The sequence below is a fragment of the Pinus tabuliformis genome, chromosome 6, assembly GCF_031772625.1.
Source record: "Pinus tabuliformis cultivar Carrire ecotype Pingquan chromosome 6, CPIR1, whole genome shotgun sequence".
NCBI lineage: Eukaryota > Viridiplantae > Streptophyta > Pinopsida > Pinales > Pinaceae > Pinus > Pinus tabuliformis.
Genome location: NC_142292.1, coordinates 72,304,716 through 72,327,937, shown reverse-complemented (window position 1 = coordinate 72,327,937; position 23,222 = coordinate 72,304,716). Strand labels below are relative to the sequence as shown.

Sequence of the window (23,222 nt, the reverse complement as noted above, 5' to 3'; positions counted from 1 at the left end):
TGAAAAACTATAGTACCTTTCCCTACTGGAGTACACTTTGCCTCATCCCCCATGGTGATTTGAAAATTCATTCTTTCTTCCTAATAATCTGAAAAACATTCTCAGATTCCTGTCATATGCCAGGAAACTCCACTATCTATATAGCAAACCTCCGAGGAGGCAGAGCTTGCTTCTTCTTCCAATCTAGAAGCCAACATAGAATAATCGTAATTTCTGTCTCTTGTGCATTCTTTTGAAAATCTGCACAAGTCTCCTTTGAGTGGATGCCTCTACATCACGCTCTTGACCCATAATTGATTTTCCCTTCTTATCGCTGAATCTTTGCTCTGATACCATGTGAAAATTTCTAAACAGAAATTCTATTACTGTAGCAACTGATTTATTTCACCTACTTATTATTCCCAATAAGTTATTTATGAAATCCCTTCAATAAATATTGAAATAAATTCTACTACAGATATCACATCAGTGTATAGAAACAAATATATGCACAAGAATCAATCACATCAACACAGTTATTTTTGGACAATCATCCCCGGAAAAACCCAATGTGGGAAAACCAATGCAACAAAGGAGGGCTTTATTAATCTTCAGCAACAATCGCTTTTACAGAAAAATACATAGACACTGGGAGAAAACACTTGAGACTTTTCTATGAGACTTTCTGACACCCTAGAGAGTTTCCTTTCGCTACTGCGTCAGCCCTGCGTCATTCTGCATGGCTCTACGCAGCTCTGGTCTCTCTCTGCATCATCTCTGCGTCTCCCTCTATCTCTCAGAGTCCCTACGTCACTTCTTTTGAGCTCCCTGACTACTGCTAATCCCCCTCTTCCTCCACCCTGCTACTCTCCCTCTGAAATCGATCTCCTTCTCTCTGAGAATCAATTTTCCTTGGGATACTGAGTATCTGTTGGTGTGTCTCCAAATGACCCTCAAGTCTTCTTTTATAGTTTTCCTGTTGATGAATCAACGACCGAGATTAAGTCCCTAAACAACGGCTAAGATTAAAACAGACTTGATCCTCGTCCCTTAGAAGCTTCTCTTCCTTATCTTTATTAATACCCATTAATATTTTTATTTTCCTAAGTTTAGACTCAAGAACCCATTAAAAATATTAATTATTTTAATAACTCCGCATCCGGATGGAATTTCTCAAAACGATTCTTGGGTCTTCGATATCTTATGTGCTTTAGCCTCTCCACCAATTTTCATGGCTAGAGCACATCTGATGCTACAAAAAATCAACAATTCACTATATTACAACAATTGTTCTATTGTAGCCAGTTCCTGAACTTGAGTCGATCTAGCAATGCACATATGAATACTAAATCTAGAAGAGATACAAGAGTGATGGGAGAGGAATATCAACAATTGCCTGAAGTATCACACACAAAAATTGATTGTCATTAGCATTAGGTTAGGTCATACTTCTTCACTGAGACCCACAAGAAATTCATTGAATCAATCCCCGTAGAACTGAAGAAATAGATTGACAAACATTCTAATGCATTGGATCACCATTGATCAACGGTTAATTTCAAAGATTATCAATAATGGGTAGAACAAATTTACATCAGTGGGTCAAAAAGATACTTCAAGATTACTATGAAGACTAAGCAGTCGAAGATCACATCTCTATTGATAAAATTAAAGAGAAATTCTCACTAACTTCCATGAAGGATTCTTCTGTACAATACCTTCATTATGGCATAGATTCCTCCTAAACAAGGGTGTCGATAATATAGTTGAATACCAAGCATCACTACTCGAATCATTGAACTCCAATGAGGAAGAGAGACAAGCCAACTTGGAATAATTTTTTGAAGCTCGCTACAATAACATAAAAGAATCTTGGGATTATTTTCTAAGCAAACCATCATCCACCAAGAGTAAGTTGGGGTCGACAATTGGAAGTAAACATCTGTGAGATACTTATAATAAGTTAAAAAGTCGACCAATGTCAAGGAGTCTGTATGAGAAGAAGTGGTTTAACTAGAAAGACACTAGAGTATATGCTCGATGAAGAGTCTATTAAAAGAACACAACGTTGTATGCGTTATTACAGACTTCTAGTCGACATACATGTTACCACAAAATTTAGAAGGCCTTGGAGAGGGAAACCCTAAAAGACAAGTGGCTAGATCGAGTGCTCGCATTGGGACAATGGCCCACTGTCACCACAGCCAAGGTCCCCTACTATTTATGGACTTTCACCGATGGGAGGAGTCCCGGTAGAATTATGATCACCTATGTAAGGTATTCTAAGGTTTGAGGTGCAAGGTGATGGACTAAGCCTTCTCAAGAAAGACTCAAAGTTATGATATAAGGCTTCAAAAGGTACTTCGCTTCTACGAGAGACCTAGTAGTAAGAGGCACGCGATCTATGGTTCCGTGATTTCTAGTGGTTTGAGGCACTCCCAAGATCAAGGAAATGATGAGAAAAGGCTTCTTATGACATACTTCAACAAGTACTAAGCATGCAAAACCTTCAAAGAAGTCGCAAAGTTGAGGAAGACTAGCTAGGGTTTCCCTCCTAGGACAACACTTGGGGCAGGAGATTTTATGGACGAAAACTAAGAGGATGCCCACGAAACTTTGAGGTCAAGTAGCCAAGACCCTAGGCTTGATGTTTAGGCCTAGTTAGACATTCTACCTTAAGAAGACTGAAATTTAGGAGAAGATTTTATGGAAGAAAATGCAATTCACTCTTAGCCCTAGTTAGACATTCTACCTTAAGAAGACTGAAATTTTAGGAGAAGATTTTATGGAAGAAAATTAAATTTGACCACCAAGGACTTGGATTAGTGCCTTGTCCTTTGGCCATATGGAGTCTAGGAGACCTATTTTATGCCCCAAACACAAAACCAGGGCCCATGAGATGATTTGCATGGAGATTGAGGGGCCAACCCCTATATCATAATTTATGTAGCCCTCTACACTTGACTTGGCACTAGAGGAGCCCAATGCTTGCCCTAAAAGGGCCTACCTGGGCATGACGTCATCATTTTAACCTCTTTTGTGGGCTAACTTTTATGTTTTGCATTGGCTATGAGGTTGCCTTGTCACCTCACTTAGTTTTGCCCATCATTTTACAACTTGGAGGGGATTTTAGGCTAAATTAGAGATCATTAGACATGTATAAATAAGAGAGATGTCATTTCAATCTCTCATCATCATCACACTTGGAGAATTCAAACCTCTTAGAAGAATTCAAACTTGTTTCTTTGTTGGATATTACTAATTAGAGTATCTTGGATGTTTTATATTTGGAAGCTAATTCGTTTTTATCTTTGGAGCTACTTCTTGGTGTTGATTTGGGGTAGCATCGGATGTGCTCTAGCCATGAAAATTGGTGGAGAGGCTAAAGCACATGAGATCTCCAAGACCTAGAAATGGTTTGGGCAGATTCTAACTGGTTTGGGAGATATTAAAATAATTAATATTATTAATGGAGTTCCTAAGTCTAAACTTAGGAAAAATAAAATTCGACCATATGGCCAAAGGACAAGGCATTGATCCAAGTCCTTTGGCCTAGGGTGTTGTAGGTGCACATGGAATGGAATGATGCTCTGAAAGTGATAGGAGTCCCATGGATCTCAATGCTTCACTTGTAGGGTGTGTTGTCGCGCAGATTGACACGACAACGCTCAGACCGGGAGTTGTCACTTTGATCCCCGATCTCTCCGTTTAAGCCTGTCTCCCGCGGCTAAGGGGGGTAGACCCTGTGAGATGATGAGACCAACTGTCGACCAGTTGGTTGGGAGACACGAGACACGATATGAAAAACACCAGATCGATTTGATTAACTTAGCAGACCAGTGCCTTAAGAGATTGTGGTTAAAACGATTACTTGTTAGATGATATAGAAACATGAACTGTGAACATCAATCATTTGTCATCAGCTAAATCACAATGCTCCTAAAATGATCAAAACGATATCCAGCAACTGAAAATTTTGAAAGATGAGTGCTTTAAACATCAGCGAAATTAAGAATTATTAACCAGACATCGTATTCGTATCTCGACTTGAAAATTTAGCGTCTCAGCATAAAACATATAACGTGAAAATTCCTGAGACTGGCAAAAATAATTTCCCAAAAATTTTTAAATTTTTTTTTTTTTTTTTTTTTTTAAATTCTAAATCTAAACTATATATAAAAAAAAAAAATTTAAACTAAAACAAAATTAAAATAAATAAATCTTTTTTTATTATTTTTTTTTAATTTTTTAATTTTCATATAATAAAAATCTAAAAAATTAAATCTCAAACTAAAAATAAAGAATCTATTAAAATCTAATTTAAAATCTAAAAACTAAATTATGCAAATATGTAAACCTAAACTATAATCTAAAGAACTAAATCAAAATCTAAAAGTCTAAAATCGTAACTATATCAAACAAATTAAAATCTAAAAACATCTACGCTAGCCTAAATACAATTGAAAAAATCAAAATTGACAAAAAAAAGAAAACCCTACGACTGCAGCCACGTAAAAATCTAACACGCATTATATATCAGACAAAAAAAATCCGGTTTTACCTGCTCCGCCTGCGTGAGTAAGGAAAGCCCGATCCCATTAGAGATTTGAAACGCAGAATACGGATTCGAAGGCACAGTTGGACGGAGGGCAAAATCGGCTTTACCTGCTATGAATCGTGGATTGCCCCTGCTGCCGGCGTGCATAGGTTTTTGATACCCACGCAAATGTAGAATAGGAATACGTTTCCAGATATCACCTGTGCAATACGTTACCTGAGGCGTGAATGAATCGATTTTTTACCTGCGTGACTGCTGAGCCAACGGATCTCTGGTGCTGTCAGTTTGAAAACGATGCTGGGGTAATCTTTTTCACACAGTTAGTGCACAATTGCGATGATGGATCAGCTTATGCCTGCTACGAAGACGTGAAAACCTGGACCGAATGCGCAGGCAGAACAGCGTGGAGATAGGAGCCCGCGCGGAATGATCCTTGTCACTCATCCATAGGCATTTTGACGGCATCAACAAAGAACAGCAGCGTGAAAGGGCTTCACGGATACAGCAGAACGAGCAACAGTTTTCGGATGAAGGAGGACAGCAGAACACAAAAAAAAAAATCACGTTTCTCTCGCTTGCCTGGTGATGGATGTCAGCTCTCGACGCAGGGTGAGCAGGGCATAGGCAGCGGCGGTTGAGCGTTTGAAAACACCGCCAATCCTTGCCATGTAGCAGATCATGAGAACACTTGCGTTTATGATTTTGGAGAACGCTGGCTTACAGTGTGTTTTTTTGGAGAACGCTGGCTTACAGTGTGTTTTTTGCTTCACTGTGTACGCAGGGTAATAAATCGCAGAATCTGAAAATTCTTTGTCGGCAACAGATCCAGCAGTGCACGGGGAAAGAGAACGCTAATATATTTGCACGCTGGGGCTGCTACAATTTCAAGCAAACAAAGCCCTATACCTGCAAACACAAAAGACAAGAAAAACCCTAATAAAAACTGTACAAAAATTTGAAACCCTAGATCAGAAAAATTCGAAACCCTAAGACAGCTGATTTAACGTACAGATTTGGCCCCTTAACAGCCAGATTTAGCAGTAAGCACAGAAAATATTTAAAAAAATAAAAATTTGAGGTTTTCACTGTGAAGAACTTCAGAAAAATATCTCATGCAAATCAGATAAATAAACCGAATGATAGACCCAGGATCAAATCCAACTGGGCTCAGCAAAAAATGCTTGCGGGAGTTGGCTGGTTCAGCCGAGAACTTCCCCGAACGCCCACAAAATTTCCTTCAATGATGCTTTCTGCACAGCTCAAGACAACTGTCAATAAAGAGGGCAAAAATGCTGCTACATCTCAGGAAGTAATGGAGATACTTGCCATTACTTCAGAAACCCTAACAGCACCCAAACCCCAGCAAGTGAACAAGATACCTGTGCTCACAATACTCTACAAAAAGCTATTATTAACAGCTGAAAATAACATATGCAGAAAATGAAACAATCTCACAACATTTTAAGAGAGTAACACCAACAAGATATGGACCCCAAAGTCTTCTTTTATTAACCAGAAACAGATTTACAAGAGAGCTTCTTCAGTACAAGACGCACAGATCGAATTGATCTGAAAAGACCCCTAGCACCCTATTTAAAGGAAATGATCCCAACGGCTAGTTCGAGTGATCCATGTAGAAATGATCTCGACCGTTGATGAGGATCAAGACATCTCTTGATCTCATCCGTCGATTTATTCACTTAAAATATTATTATTTTATTTAATTAATTTTTTAAATTTTTAAATTTTTTATTATTTTTTATTTATTTAATTTTTTTAAATTTTTAAATTTTTTATTATTTATTATTTTATTTTATTTTTTTAAATTTTTAAATTTCTTAATTTTTATTTATTTTATTATTCTATTTCATTTTTTAAATGGATCATCGAACTAAGCCTTTGGAAACATCACCTAGGACCTAGGACTTAGGACTCACGAGGGGATTTAAAACATTTTCAACCCTCAAGACACATTTCATGATGACTTTTTACAATTTACATCTCAAGGGGACAAACCCACTTAATACAGACCCTCACAAAACACCCAGTTCTGCGACACAACTATAATCTAGCAGATCAACACACTAGGATTCTCCTAAAGTTCTAATGACAAAATCCATCCCGGCTTTGGGGTCAGGTTTGAAGGAAAACTCTGCCGATCCATGGATCAGTGAGACGAAAAACTTTCCGGGACGTAGATTACCACTAGAAAGTTAGGTCCACCTAGGCAATACACATACACGACTCATGTCTGCTAAGATTATTTACAATTCATACATGCAGACTGGGTTTACAATCAAAACGATCAAGCTGCTGATGACTGCAGGATGGCACGGAAACGCTGATCAGGTGCTGCCCCTTTTTGCAAAAAAAAGGGGGGGGGTACTGCATGGGTAGTTGACCAGTAGTGGTCAACAGGGTGTCATATGCTCCTCTAGTGGACTTAGGCCCTAATTAAGTTCCTAACCCATGATGAAAACCACTTGCTAATCACACACAATTTCTAGAGCTGCATCTTCACCATTAGATACAATTAATAATTAGTGCATCTAAGTGAACCAAGCTTGTTAGTCAAGGGCAAACTGAGACTTCATATGGGGCTTGCCTTCCAAATTTGGGGCTTTGGTCTCATAATGGTGTTACCTCCCTAGGTAGGAATGGCTAATAGACGATCCTATTAGGTGTTCCCAGCCCCTAAAGGGAAAGACACATCCCTAGTACATCCTTCAATCGATAGATGGCATATGAATAATGATGGAATGGATGGGGATAAGGGGATCTTAGAGCCAAATGCCATGGGCCAAGGGGTAGCAATATTGAGGAAGTCCACATATTGGGTATACATATGTGAGGAAGGAGCAATCGTGGATGCATGAGTTACCCAAGCCTTTATTTTTCCACCCCTTCTTAATTTCCTTTTGCTTTTTCTATATTTTTCTTTGTATTACTGCTCGAAACTCTAGGAAATAAGAGCATGTTGTGAATGATGTATAGTAGTGGTGACCCCCTTAAAGGTGGGGTAGTTCATCGCCCACCAAGGGTTGGGACGTGCATGGGTTCCTTTAATGATGTGATGGGGCAATTAGTGGCCTTAGGAACTAGGGTGGTGGCCATAATGATAAGGGGTAGAGCTCATGCTTGACTTTTGCCCACATGCTATTATTGATGTCCCAAATCCCGACCATGTTTTGCATTTTATGATTTTTTTTTTTTTGCTTGCGGCCATGATATGCTTTTAACTTTCTTTTAGCTGCATCAAGTTGAACAAGAATACGTTCGAGGCTTGTCAATCTTCCCGATCACCCCATCATCCATACTAAATGCCCAAAGCAAACAAGCATAAGCACCTGATTACAAAATGATCAAAGCACCTTTTGAATAGCAGCCCACCGTAATCCAAGTGCTAATGCTAGATGCGTGAGAGGCACATGGCTTATGCAAGTGGCAGAGGCACATGGCATATCATCGTCTAATGGTGGTTGGCAGGGGTTGTTGGCTGTCTGGCTGACCGGCTGGCTGTCAAATGTAGGAGAAAATTTTCCTCCTTTGGGGTTACCCATTTTGGTGGGTAATAGGACCACTTGATAGCAGGAGATCCTGGCAGCCACAACCAAATCTGCAAAGGGTAAGGAGAAGAAATATTCTGAAAATGAAGTCCATGCTTAAGAATTAAATGCATAGTAACCAAAGCATATATAAACACCATTGCAATGAAGGGTTTTTATTGGCTATGTTACATAAGTAATTTTTAATCTCACTCTTACTAGGTGCTTCATCATCGTTGGCTAACATTTGCATTATTAAACCAATATGATTACTACTTGTGTGATGATAACGGTTACTGCATTGCTTTCATTAATGCACACTTGTACCTATTGGCAAGATATATGCTTATTTAATGAGATAACAAAGAGAATAGCAAGCAGAGAACACATCAAAAATAAGGAGATCCAAATAGTAAAGAAGCATGGCATCAAATTTATTTCACGCACTAATGTGCTAATCCAAGATGGAACTTCCCTTGTTTATCATGAAAGGTAGCAAAGATCATAAAAAAATCCCTTATTTAAAAATGCTTGAAAAATGCAATTTGCCATTGGTTACGAGTACGACGGCAGATAGTGCAGGTAAGGGCTGAGAACGCTTGTGGATAATTCTACCTTCTCTTCACTTCCTGATGTGCTTATTTGTTCTTTCAGGTCATATATGAAGCATTTTCAAGAAAAATATAAGTACTAAAACTGGGTGTGGGAGAAATTTCTAGTAACCTTGATTCCACTACATAAAAAGATAAGCTTACCAAGACCCTATTTTGTAAAGATAATTTATTACATACATAATGTTTCCCTTCATTCACTCAATAAAGTAAATTAATGGCCATTGAAGCCCTGAATCACAAGGAAAAACATATTTCTATGATAATTGCACACTGCTTAAAACCTAAACTTGAAAGTGATATACCACTAAATAAAAACTCATTGGGAACAAGTGAAATAATGATTGGAAAACTCAAACGATAAATGGCGTTGAAGGTACCTTCTAATTAAGGCTTGTAATTCAGCTCTTCTGATCTCATCTGTAGGTGGAATCCCACCATTGTCCCACGTTTTTGTGCCTTTCGAATCACCTACAGTAAGTGCCAGTTGGCACAGGTATAGCTCTTCACTTTCCTGAAGTTGTAAAGCTCTTAGCTGTTCTTTCATGATTGTCATTGGTTCAAAGAACCACTCAAAGACCCTGCCTTCAGGCCTATTTGCCTCGGTTAACTCACTGCCATTCACTAATGAATATTCAAATCAAAACCAGAAAAGTCAGTAGAGTTGTACAGTACATTTTCAATATGTCAGGATTCAAATTTCACAATGTTCGAACATGCATCAGCTAGACGAAAATCCAATTTCTACGTATCTTGTTAGAACCTGAAGGAACGAGTTAACTTACACATAAGGAAGCCCATTGCACCATTCTTTATGGAGCGAAGAAAACACTGCAGCAGAATATAAGCTGGAATCCCGATGTTCAGTATCCTGCTATCAGAGTGTTTCCATTGCTGCAGATCATAAACACTAATTGCACCTGTTTGAATCAAACGTTTACCATACAGTTCACAAGCCTGAAAAAGATTATCCCACACCTGAAAATGCGTTTTAAATCAGGTTAAAATTTTGAGATTTACATGTACCAATGAACTTGATTCAAACAGCAGATACATGAAGTTAATGAAAATTTGCCTGCACTGATTTCAAGTCATGCCACGTATCCTTAAATGAGACTACACGTAGTGGAGGTTTCTTCTGAATTGGGCCAACTGGTCTAGTAGGAGGAACAACAGCAGTAGATTCCTCGCGGTATTTAGGTCTGGCTGTCCACAATGCACCACTGTTATTAACTGAGAAAGGAAACAACAAGATACAGGATTGATTTATCAATGATATAACATTTGCCATTGTCATCCGATTCCATCTTTGAAAAGAATCACCACACACCTTGGAAAGCATGATCCTTCTCGCATGTACAAGAGATCGTTGCTGTATTCATCAAACAATGCTATTGCAGCGATGACATATGCTAATCCTCGTTGAACAGAGGTCTCCTACATGTTAACGAGGTTAAAAAATGAAATGGAAATGAAAATATATAGAAGTTGAAGACAAGTAAAATGAGGCACACCTCAGTCAGACCCAAATTTATGCAAGTGAAAAAATCTAGTTTTGCAGCTATACTTATTTCTGTTTTCCACCATTTTTGCTGGCAAATTGCCCTTTTTCCTAACAAAAAAGATGGCTACTCAGGTCTGTCATAAATTCTACAGGTTACTGTTTTTCACTGTAGTATGATGCAGAGTTTTGTGCTGCTACATCAATGACAGCTAAATTTTGTAGCCTAGACAAAAAGCACAATAGAAACTGCTGATCACTGCCAGAAATGAGAAGCAGCACAGCCTTACGCTTATGCTGATCTCTCAATCCAACTTTGATACTAGTGCAGTTAAGTAATTACACAAGAATGTTTCCTTAATTAATTTGTATATAACCTATTTATGCTCTTTGTGAGCTGTTTCTAGATGCTTCATGATTACCAAACTATGCTACTCTGATACAGTGATAGTAAACAGCAAATCATTTAATTGAAAAACTTGAAGATCCTCACAAGAAGCACACATCATATGCTAGAAGAGGTCGAATTTGCTTGCCAGGGCTTGAAAATTCCAGCCATGGTCTTCTTTTAAGCTTTAAAAGGTGTGCATGGGTCCAGGGTGATAGAAGGCTTCATGCTCCACATGCAACATTCAACATGGCACATGCAATGTTGATTCACTTTGACACCCCCACCCTTACAATACAGATTCCCACAACCCCTTTCAAAGGTCAAATTCTCAATGAAATAACTTTATTTTGCCAAAATTTCAACGTGGCATGTCAAGTATCCATCATGCTGATCACTTTGAGCCTTTGTTGAATTTTGGAGTGGAAACCTTGTGCATTGGGATACATGAAATGCCTCAGGAAATATGAAATGCTATGAACAATGAGATTGCCATGTGGATAACTAAATATACCATGGCCAAGGAAATGTATACAGACTCTATAAACATGACCATGTGGGAAAGATATAGGTGCATGTAAAGTCATGGGTATCACCTCTATATATCAAACAAGTGGCTCCCATAAACGATGTATCCCGGTAGATCCATATCAAAGCCTCCAACCTGATCCATTATGAAAGGAATTGAGAGTGGGGATTGTTACCCACTAGCTTGTGGGTAATCCCCAAGGGAAAAGTTTTCCCCCTTTGATCTAGCTTTCCAATCACCAACCCAACTTTGGTCCATAGATAACCACTATCAGTTGCCTCTCAGCCACTCTTAGATCATTCGTTTCTTTCATCTATCGAGTTCACCCGATGAAGATGGGTATTCAAATATGAGGTACACTAACCATTTTTGTATCAAGTGCTTTCATTTAATGGTCTGAGGCGTTCTAGTATGGATCATTGGTCAAATTGGTTGATTTATTTCTCTCGACTGTATCCTTGTTCCCTTGCTTCACCTTGGTGATTATCTCCCACCCCTTGTATAGTGTAACTCTCCTTAAGGCATTTCTTTCCATTGTCTTGGATGGGCACTGTTGCTTTAAAATCTAGCAGGTCTTGTGACAGGCATCACAAGACAAGGGCTATGTTACTACAAAATCTAGCAGGCCTTGGAGAGGGAACCCTACAAGATAAAAACATAGACTAAGTATTAACAATGGGACAATGACCCACTGTCACCATAGCGAAGGTCCCTTGCTCTTTACAGACTTTCACCGATGGGAGGAGTCCCAATAGGATATGATCACCTATGACAAGTATTCTAGGGTTATGGTATTAGGTGATGAACTAGAATCTCTCAACAAAGGCACAAATGTATGGTGCAAGGCTTCAAGGATCAATTCACTTTCTTGTAATAGACCTAGGAAAAAGAGGCATCATATCTGGGGTTTCGTGAATTTGCATGGATAAAGGTGCTCTTGTGATCAAGGAAATAAGGAGAAAGGGCTTCTTAAGATATTCTACACCAATTATTAGGCACATACAACCCTCAAAGAAGTCCCCAAGTTGAGGAAGACTAGCTAAGGTTTCCCTCTTAGGGAAACACCTCAGGCATGAAATTTTATGGAGTAAACTCGAGTGGATGCCCACCAAACTTGGAGAATAGATAGCCTAGACCCTAAACTTGATGTTTAGGCTCTCGAATTCCCGCAAAACCTCTCCCAAGGAAATCTGGTCTAAGCCCTAGTTAGATGTCCTACCTTAAGAGGACCAAAACTTCTAAGAGAAGATTTATGGAGAAAAATTAAGTTTGACTGCCACGAACTTGGATTAGTGCCTTGTCCATTGGGCATATGGACTCTAGAGTCTTAGGAAGTTTAAGATGAGCTAAATTGTCTCTAAGGAGGCTAAAAATTGATGCCCTAGGTACCAATTCCCAACATTTACCAACTTCAAAAGATAATGGAGTTTGATGGAGCATTTACCAACTATTGCAACAATCGCAATAATGAGTCTGATCTCCCCAGAATCTAGATCTTAAAGCGCTAGCTTCCATAGCATTGCTCCCTCTAAAGCTAGACTCGCTATGGGTCTCAATCTCCTTATGGGAATTCTCTCTGCTCCCTCCTAGCAGCTCACACTGTCCTCCTATACTGGAAACTGGACTGCGTAGCTTTGCACTAAGAATCTTCTGGCTGGAATTGCACCAACATACTTCAACTGGGAAATTTGCACTGCCTATGTCACTGCAACTAGCTCTACAACTGTCTCACATGTACTGTTAAAATTGGAAACTAGGGCCAATTTCCACTTTGGACGGCTCATTTGTTGGAGATAATTATTGTTTTGAATTCCTCTTTTCGAGAGGACCAAAATCAACCTAAAGATCACTTAATTTGGACAAGGAGAAATATGTCTTTAAGTGAATCCCACATGTGCAAATTGTCAAGATCGACCACATCATCATGTAGGCTCATGAAGCCTAATGGACATGTCTTTTGACCCTCAACAACTTGTATAAATAAGAGAGACCTCCAACCTCATTTGGCACCTCATCAACTCAACTCATTCTTCTCTCTCCTCATCTGATTAATTCATATAACTTGTTACCATTCAAACTAGCAGGGGTCCTAGGAGGGGATCCTATAGAGCAACTACTAGGTCAAGTGCAACAATGGAGCAATAACCCACTTTCACTTCAGCTGTAACTCCCTGCTCTTTATGGACTTTCATCGATGGGAGGAGATCTGATATAAGAGGAATCACAAGGAGATCAAGGAGTGGACAGAGAGTGATCCCTAGAACCTATTCACAAGAGATACTCAATTAAACGGTTTACTTGCTTAAGAAGCAATGTGATGGGCTCTCTAGGAAGGGCTAAGAGGATACTTAAGCCTAGGTTTGGAGAATATCCCTTGACAAGAAGCTTCCTTGAGCTAAGAATCCTTGTGGAGAAATGGCTTCGATGCAATCCTCGCGGAATTTGGGTCACAAAGTTGCGGGACCACAAAGAACCCAAGTGGACCCAAACTAGGTCAAGGGTGTGGATTTGATCAACACTAGAGGGAATTGACCTGTTTAGGGATGAGAATAGGATCAAAGGACAAATTCTCTTTTGAATTTAAAATGCAATGATCAAAGTGAGGACACTAACCCAAATCAACCTAGGGAAAGAGATGGTCTTATGGCTAGGGCTTGCTATATATCAATATTCCACTATTGGATTTGTCTCAAACTTGGAGGACCTCTTGAGAAAACCCCAACGTAGTAGTGAACCAAAATTCAAGGGTTTTAGATGGATACAAATAATTTTGCTTGGTAGAGATGAGAAAAATAGGGGTAATTTTGACTACCAAAGGGATGCGAGGATCATTGACTTCCTTCATGGGCTTAATGGAGTAAAGATACACCTAGATTGAGAATTTTCACATGCAAAGGAGCCCTAGATGACTTTTGCTATCCTTTCAAGGTGCAACAACAAGGTCATTAGGGTTTTATACTTCAAATTTACAAAGGAGATGAAGTTTTGAGGTCTTTCAACCTATGAGGTACCTCTAGGAACATTCACCCACTCCCTCAAAGAGCAACGCATGCATTAAATCACTTATTCAATGTTTCTAGAAGAATTTCATAGTACTTTAACCAATACAAGAATAACGATAACAATACCATGCATTAGACAATTAAGATAACAAGAATATCATTAAAATTTCACTTACATGAGAGAAAGAGTATATCCATTCATCAACTTCACATTAGAAAGAAGCTCCAAAGACAATAGCATAAATCCAAACATCATAGTGCATCAAGAAACTCCAAAAATTTCGTCCCAAAAACAAGTGCGAAAATCTCTCAAGAGATACTAATCCAAACCAAGTGATGATGAGAGGAGTGAATGAGTCTCTCATCTATTTATACAATCCATAAGGGGGTTCAAATAACCTAATTATCCTAATAATTCCCCAAATAATAAAATAATGTACACTAATGACATGACTTGGTGACAAGCACACCAAGATAGCTCAATAATACAATGATAAAGCCTCTCAAGAGGGAAAAATAGTAATCATAATGTCGTAGGACCATTGAGAAGGCCTAGTGGAGTCCAAAGTGTGCCAATGTGAGAGAAAAGGCTCCAAACATAATCATCAAGGGGATGGCCCCTTAATATCCAAGTGAATCCAATGTGGTGCCCCAAATGGGTGTGGGGGCACAACAACAACCTCATGGGTCTCCAAGTGGATCGATAATGCATGCATACCATCTGCAAGGGTTGGAATCATGACATAAGCCCTCCCATTGTCTCCTGTGGGAGACACATCGTCATCTGGACCCTAGAACATATGCCAAGTGTATGGTGCAAGTGTGAATCCAGCTGGGCAAGGTGGTCCAGGTGCATCATCCTCATCCAAAAGGTGGAACACGAGCAACCAACGAGTGGTGCTAAGGGATCCATGAAGTGGAATATTGCTCTCTGTTGGGGTGGAGAGACGAGACCCATGGCTCTCAACGCTCACCCTACAAGTACCAATGTGACCCTCTGGAGGGCTTGGACCCCATATAGGAGACCAAACCCCAAATGGAGACCCACCTGCAATCCTCCATAAGATCCAATGTGTCCCCTTGCCCTCCAATACAACAAATCATTAGAGTAAACAAGTAAAAGAGCTTACAAGTCATGGAATCAAATGGACACTTAATGGTGGCATGCCCTTCCATAGTGAGCTTTGGCATGTACAGGTATCTCCAAGTTCAATAAGGGGGTTAACCAAGGACCCTATTAGGTGGTTTCAGACTTTAAAGGGGGTGACATGTCCATGGCACAATCGTCAAGTGGTAGGTGGCATGTTATATAATGATGGAATGGAATGGGGATCAAGGGAAGGCTCTAGGTCACATGCCATGGTACAAGGGTGGTTATAATAGGGGAAGCCCACATTTGGGTATATGAGTGTAGGAGGGAGCAATCGTGGTACATGAGTTACCCCGAACTTTGTTTTCCCATGCTTCTTCATAAGCCTTTTGCCTTTGATTGATTCTTCTTCATAAATGCTCGGGGCTCCAGGGGATGAGAGCATGATATGTAGGATACAACAGTAGATACCCCCTTTAAGGTGGGGTAGTTCATTACCCACCAGGAGTTGGGACAATCATGGGTTCCTTAATGTGTAGGGGGATCATCTAGGGCCCATAGGAACCAGGATGATGGCCATAGATAAGAGGTAGAGCTCATGTTTGGCTTTTGCCCACGTGCTAAAATTGTATGTCCCAACCATCTTTTGCATTTTGTAGTACATTTCCAGTTGAAAGTGGCCAAATAATGATTTTTCCTTTCTTTTTAGTTGCATCAACCTCCGGACACCATTCCAGGCTCGACCCAAAGTGTGGACAAGGGGAGGGGGAGGCTAAACCTATGTGGACCTGGATGGGAAAAGTGATGAATGAGGTCAAAATGAGTGGAAGGGAGTGATGTATATGGTTTCGGGAAGCAGGACCACACAACCAAAATTGAAATTTCCCATGTAATGCCAACCCTAATGTTAAAGGCCAGTGAAAGAGATCCCACGGGACTAGGATACAAGGATAACTATCAGATCGGGCAGAGGAGACGAGTACAAACCTAGCCCACTCTTTCTATTGAATCCCCCCACCAACCCATGCCCAAAATGTTTATTTTTGGTAGCATCAGATGTGCTCTAAGTCTCAAATTTTGCAAGGAGGCTTAGGGACGTGTATTCCAAAGAACCCAGAAATCGTTTTGGGAAATTTCACACATAAACAGTTTTATTAAAATAATTAATTATTTTTAATGGGACCCTATGCCTAAACTTAGGAAAATAAAATAATTAAAGGGTATTAATATAAACTGTGGGTGTAACTTCTAGAAGAAAACGAGGATCAAGCATAAATGAGCTTAGCCATTGATTAATTTCTAATCTGGCCCGTTGAATGTCAACAAGAGATTATTTAAAGAAGCTTGAGGGTCATTTGGAAGATACACAGAGAGTTCAGAAGTTAAATTTTCTGAAGCAGAGCAATTGTCGGGTGAATTTCAATAGTTAGTTGTTGCAGAGAGGGGCAGAGAGAGTTTTGGCCAGAGGATCTTCTTCGAAGCCAAGAATACTCAACAGAGAGGCAGAAAGATACACAGAGGAGGTAACATAGAGGGAAGAGAGGGTGACGCAAAGCCAGGAAGGGCTCACGTAAGCCCCACACAGACCAGTGCAACAACTTCCAGCGCAGAGGTTTGAATTAGTTGAAGGAGTTGTTGTTTCTGAGTCAGGAGGGCTGGAAAAAGCTCCTGAAGGCAGATCAATTCTCAGTTGGGCTGACCCAATGACTTAGAGGCTGACGCAGGGACAACGCAAAAGTAGTTGGGGAACTCGTAATTCAGCTGTCGGATCAACCAGAATCAACAGTGTTGAGTGAGGTAATCTCACCAGTCTTTCTTTCCAAGTGATTTTCTATGTAACTGGTTTGTCGAGAGGGCATCCAAAGTTGTATTCAGAATACTTCTTCATAATAATAAAAACCTTCAGATCTGTTACACCGATTTTCCCACATTGGGTATTTACGGGGACATTTGTCCAAAAAAATGGTCACTTGTGTGTATCTTTCCTTATTGTTCTGTTCTTGTTTTGGGGAAATTAATTAATTAAGTGAAGGCTGCAGTTGTATTAGCTTCGATATTTGTTGTAGGAAGTAGTAAATAATTTGTTTCAGTAATTAACAAATAGGAGAAGTTTAATCAGTTGCTACAATAGTAGATTCAAGTGGGATTCTCGAATTTCCACATGGTATCAAAGTTAGTGCAGGTGAAGCAAGAAGAACAGTTCCAAAGAACCCAACGTTGAGCAGAAGAGGGAGATCGAAAAAGCTGCAGGAGGCAACAGTTCGAAACCTCAAAGGGTTTGCGCAGTCCTAGCCAAAGGGTTGATTTTTGAGGCAGTCTCTCTCTAAGTGAGTCGACATTGAGGAAGGACTCCCATTTTGAAAGTTTGTTGGGGCAAAGGGAGTAGCGCTAAAGCCTTAGCATGAGGAGGAGATGGTGGGACGCAGTCTTTTCTGCAAATCATTTTGTTGGGCAGAAATATGTCAGAAGAGACACAAAAAGCACGGTTGAGGAAATTTCTTCCTCAGAGGATTCTAGCCAAGGAGTCTAAATTCTCACTTGTTGAGCAACAACGGAGAGGGGCAGATCTACAGGCTCCAGTAGGGAGTGTGTAGGCCAGTCTAGTGCTGCGCAGAGGAGAGAGGAGGTCATTCGACTTTTGTGGCAGAGATGGAAACCAGTGGCTTGAGGGATTAGGATAGTAGGTTAGACGGAGCATCCAACTATGTCATCTGGAAGGCTAGAATGTCACTCCTAGATGAGCATGCCCTCAAGACATATGTCGATAGCGTGGTGGTTGTGCCTGCATATGCAAATCCATTGAAGAAGTACCGAGCTGAAATAGCTAAGGCAAAAAGAATGATCCTCGACGGGGTGAAGGGTCATGTGGTCTGTCACATCGCTAGTAGAGGGACTGCTAAGTAGATGTGGGATGCATTGTCTACGCTATATCAGGGATCTTCCAAGTAGCGGAAGATGTACTTGGAGAAAAATTTAAGATCTGCTTAGAAGCAGAAGGGGGAGCTTGTGGATCCATTCCTCACGAAGCTTCAGGAGACCTGTGATGAGTTATATGTTGTGGGGTCTACACCTCAAGACTCAGAGTTGGTTAGACTGGCCCTCAATTTTGTCTCAGATGAGTGGCAAGTCTTTGTCCAGAGTATCCTAGGCAAGGCGACTTTGCCGAATTGGGATGAGGTGTGTGCAGTTCTCAAGCAAGAGGAGCTGAGAAGAGACTTGGTCAAGTGTAAACTTGACGAAAGCAACAGCTTTGGGTCGAAGCCCAAGGAGGAGGGGGATAATGCAACCCTCGCATCAAAGGGACAACAGGAGCAGCGGAGACGTAAGAAGGACGTCTCAAATAAAAAGTGCTTCAGGTGTGGTGAAATGGGTCACTATGATACATAGTGTCCTCTCAGGAAAAAGGACAAAGATGAGAAGCACGATCTAAAGGCTGCACCCACGCAGATCGAGGAGGAGGAGTTCACCATGATAGTTGAGATACCTCTAGGAGGGAGGTGCGCTGATTTGGAGCTGTAGTTCGAAGGAACTTCAGATGGGTAGGATCCTTGAGGAACCCACCTCTCGGATCAATTCCTAGCTACGGGAGCCCAGATCAAAAGTAGCACGATGGACTAGTGTCAGATGGTGCCTAGGAGTGTCGAAGAGACAATTGCAGTGGCTAGGAGCACTAGAGACTGAACAACGCAAAGCAGAGTTGGCAGCAGTGCAGATGGAACTGAGCAGAGGTCAGCAGCAACACAGTAGATTCAGAGGGTCAGCGTGGAGACCAGCAGCAGTCAAGTTCCAACATTCACATGGTACCATAATAAACACAGTTAGTTTAGTAATTTGGGGTGTTTTTCCATTGTTGATGGAGTAGCAACAACAGTGTGCAGTGCAGAGGCAACTGGTAGTGGCAGTTCCACCAACAGCACAGGTGCAGAATTTTAGAGGGAGTTGCAATACGAATGCAGTGTTGACAGAGGCAGGGTCAGCAACAATACAGATGCAACATTTGTGCAGTGGTTGTGGACAGTATGTTAGACATCAACAAGCGCAAAGGGAGATGTTACAGAACAGAGTGATGCTTCAACAGGTTGCATTGCTATAACACATTCCTCACTAAGAGGGAGTGTTGATTTTTGGTACCATCGAATGTGATCTAAGTCTCAAATTTTGCAGGGAGGCTTAGGCATATGTATTCTAAAGAACCCATAAATCGTTTTGGGAAATTCCACCTAGAAACAGTTTTATTAAAATAATTAATTATTTTTAATGGGACCCTCAATCTAAACTTAGGAAAATAAAATAATTAAAGGGTATTAATATAAACCGTGGGTGTAACTTCTAGACGACGAAGATCAAGCAGAAATGATCTTAACCATTGATTAGCTTCTAATCTAGGCCGTTGAATGTCAACGAGAAAATTATTTAAGGAAACTTGAGGGTCATTTGGAAGACACACAAAGAGTTCAGAAGTTCAATCTTCTAAAGTAGAGCAACTGCCAGGTGAATTTTGATAGTGAGTTGTTGCAGAGAGGGGAAGAGAGTTTTGGCTAGAGGATCTTCTCCAAAGCCAAGAATACTCAACAGAGAGGCAGAAAGACACACAAAGGAGGCAGTGCAGAGGGTAGATGCCAGAGAGGGTGACGCAGAGCCAGGAAGGGCTCACGCAGGTCCCACACAGACCAGCACAGCAACTTCCAACGTAGAAATCCAAATTTGCTGAAGGAGTTGTTTCTAAGCCAGGAGGGTTGGAAAGGGCTCTTGAAGGCAGATCGATTCTCAATTGGGCTGACGCAGTGACTTAGAGGCTGACACAGGGCCCACGCAGGGGAAGCATAGAAGTGACCGGGGAACTCGTAGTTCAGTTGTTGGATCAGCTGGGATTAGCAGTGTTGAGTGAGGTAATCTCAATAGTCTTTCTTGCCAAGTTATTTTCTCTGTAACTAGATTGTCGGGAGGGCATCCAGAGTTGTATTCAGAATACTTATGCATAATAATAAAAACCATCAGATCTGTTGCACATGTTTTCTCGCATTGGGTTTTTTCGGGGACATTTGTCCAAAAAAATTGCCACTTATGTGTATCTTTCTCTATTGTTTTGTTTTTGTTTTGGGAAAATTAATTAATTAAGTGAATGTTGCAGTTGTATTAGCTTCGACATTTGTTGTAGGAAGCAGTAAATAATTTGTTTCAATAATTAACAAATAAGAGAAGTTTAATTAGTTGTTGCAGTAGTAGATTCGTGTGGGATTCTCGAATTTCCACACAAAAGTGTCCATGATAAGTAAACAAAATTACTCAACTAAACCAATGAAAAGTCATACCTTCAGTGTCGGGAGGCCCATCTTCAAACATGCGATCATAACAAATGGGCGAGGGACCAAATGGTTGGCCCAGGTGGCGGAGATAGTGGCACATCAAGCTATTTGGTGGTTGGTGGTTGGTAGCTGAGGACCATCTTGGAGAAATTTTTTCTCCTAGGGATATCACCCACAAAGTGGTGGGTAACATGTCACTCCAACTGGGACATGATCTCTTTGGAGAGTGCACAAATGTACTTGAACGGAGAGGTCATGAGAACTCCAACAATCTCTTGAGTCCGCAAACTTGTCACCTGCACATATCACAAATCAAACACACGGGGCAACATGCTTTCACGGCGTCTCATGATCACACATGCTTATATTAGGCCACTAAAAATCAACTAATAAATAAAATTTCAAATGCAATCTCAATCTAAATGCAGCTAATCTAGCATGATAATATCATATGAGGTTGGTTCTAATGAGGAAAATCAGCATGCAATGCATCCTACCCTAACATGCATATTACATCATAGAAGCACTAATTGTAATCATAGAACCAATGCAACCAGGACATCCTTTTATCATTATAAAAACATTTTTCCCAATGATTACTTATGTAACAAATCCAAGAGTAAGGAAATAAACAATCATATGGAGGGTCACTAGGGCGAGAAGTGGGAAAATAGAATGCCCATACATGGATGATCACGGCCGAAGAGGGAACAAAGGGATGTAATCTAGTCCATGAGATCCTCTCCTCTAACCAAAAGATAGAGATGCCAACAATTAGGCTCATAAACTTTTGATAGATGGTGTTGTCGCACAAAGTGTCTAGGCACCATGACAATGCTTAGAGTAAGGGCTGTCACTTTTATCTTTACTCACTCCGTTTAGACTCTCTCCTAGGCAAGTCAAGGGGGGTAGTCCTTGAGGTAAATAGATGAGAAAGCTTATGAAACACAGGCTCTAGGAGATTTTAATGATGGAAAAGTTAAATGAATCTCGATTAACTCATATGAATAGATTAAACTCTAATGTAACCAAGACACGACCACCAACTAGAGATAATTATTGACCAGTTCCTTTAATTTGAATTAACCATAGATCAAGTAAGAAAAAAAGTCATCTCGAATAATTTTTCCAATATGTGACGAACAGTGACAATCAGGTATGATTAATACAAACGCCCAAAACTGTATCATGCAAAAGATTCCAGATCTAAAATGATTTTCATTAACTGCCAAAATCTAGATTCAATTAACTTTATTCAACAACCAAATATGATTTAAAATGTTTATTGCACATTGACCATAGAAAAATATGCATTTAATAACACTAGGGACCTTCAAATTCAAATCTTAATTATTCCTTAGGCAATAACTAAATAAGTAAAACAAATCAACAGGTTAAAAAGTCGAAATTTTTAATGGGCCATAGGCCACATTAAAAAATTTAATGTTTAAGCGAAAACCCCTTAATTTATTTCATTTTAAATCCTTAGTCACAAATTTAAAAAAATTTAGAATTTTTTAATTTTTTAGATTATTGAAACTTCATATTTTTTAAATATTTTAGATTTTTTAAATGAATTTAAATGTTTTAGATTTTTAGTTTTTATTTTTTAGGATTTTAGAATTTGAATAATAAAAATATAATCAAAATAAAAAATGAAATCAAAATGATTAAAAAAAAAAACTAAAATCGAAATTTTTTAAACTTTTAATTTTTAATGAATCACACTAAAAAAAATCAAAAGCTTTAGGATTATTTTTTTTTAAATAAAAATTTTAGATTTTCTTATGTTTTAGAATAAAAAATAAAAATCATAAAATAAAAAAGAATAGAATGAAATCAAAATAAAAAAAAGATAAAAACCAAATTGAAATTTGTTATTTAATAAAACATAAATGAAACCTAACTAAAGACATGAAATTGAAAATATATATCTAACCTAACTAAACCCATACAAAATAAAAAAGGGGTTGAAATGATTTTGTTGTTTGTGTTGCTGCTTGCAGGTCGACGGCTATAGGGAATACACAGGTCTTGCAAGACAGCGCAGCTCACTTGGAGAGGCCTGAGCTGAGGGATAGACGCGAGGATAGCAAAGAAAGAGGACTGTAGCAGCAGATAGGTGAAGCAATGGCAAGTAGAGACCACACACAGATGAAGAGAGATATCCACAAGCCAAGGGGAAAAGAGGGTTACGGATTTGAGGTAGCACACAGAGAGAAGGAGAGTGACGCAGTTTTGAGGGGCTAGTGAGGGTGCAATGCAGTTGGAGAGATGGACGTGAAGAGCAGCTGCATGGAGATGGAGGTGAATGATGAGGGTTGCGAGGCCTCGAAAGGGTGCTAAGATGCAGCAAACGAAATAAACCAGGCCGCCGAAGGAATGGACTAGCAGATTGAGGGAGAAAGGCAGCGTAGGGAAAAGGCTGTGTGAGGGTTTTTAGGTAGAGAGTGAGGTTGAAATTTCGAAATGCAGATATGGCTGTCAGCGAGGGTTTAAGGATCTGGAGAGAGCAAAAAATAGAGGGTTTCTAAAAAAAAAAAAATTACAACAAACCCAGAAACCCCAAACAGCAGATAGATGGCCAGAAACCCTTATAAAATTTCCAAATAAATTTTTTTTTAAAACCCAAACGTAGACAAGAAAAATAATTTCGAAATTTTCTGCTCAGGAAACCCCAGGCAGCAGAGAAACTATAGCCCAAGAACCGAAG

At 39.8% G+C, this 23,222-nt stretch overlaps 1 protein-coding gene across 2 annotated transcripts in view; it reads right to left on the bottom strand.

Annotated features, from left to right (window-relative positions):
• LOC149257302 (putative membrane protein At3g27390) overlaps positions 1–23,222 on the bottom strand; it is a 271,304-nt gene that overhangs the window by 126,013 nt on the left and 122,069 nt on the right. For both annotated transcript variants that reach the window (XM_089413919.1, XM_089413922.1), the window contains exons 8-11: positions 10,024–10,130; positions 9,769–9,895; positions 9,479–9,671; positions 9,074–9,317 (exon numbers count right to left, since the gene is read on the bottom strand). In XM_089413919.1, the coding sequence (XP_089270045.1) occupies positions 9,074–9,317; positions 9,479–9,671; positions 9,769–9,895; positions 10,024–10,130 (671 nt within the window). The remainder of the gene's footprint in view (positions 1–9,073; positions 9,318–9,478; positions 9,672–9,768; positions 9,896–10,023; positions 10,131–23,222) is intronic.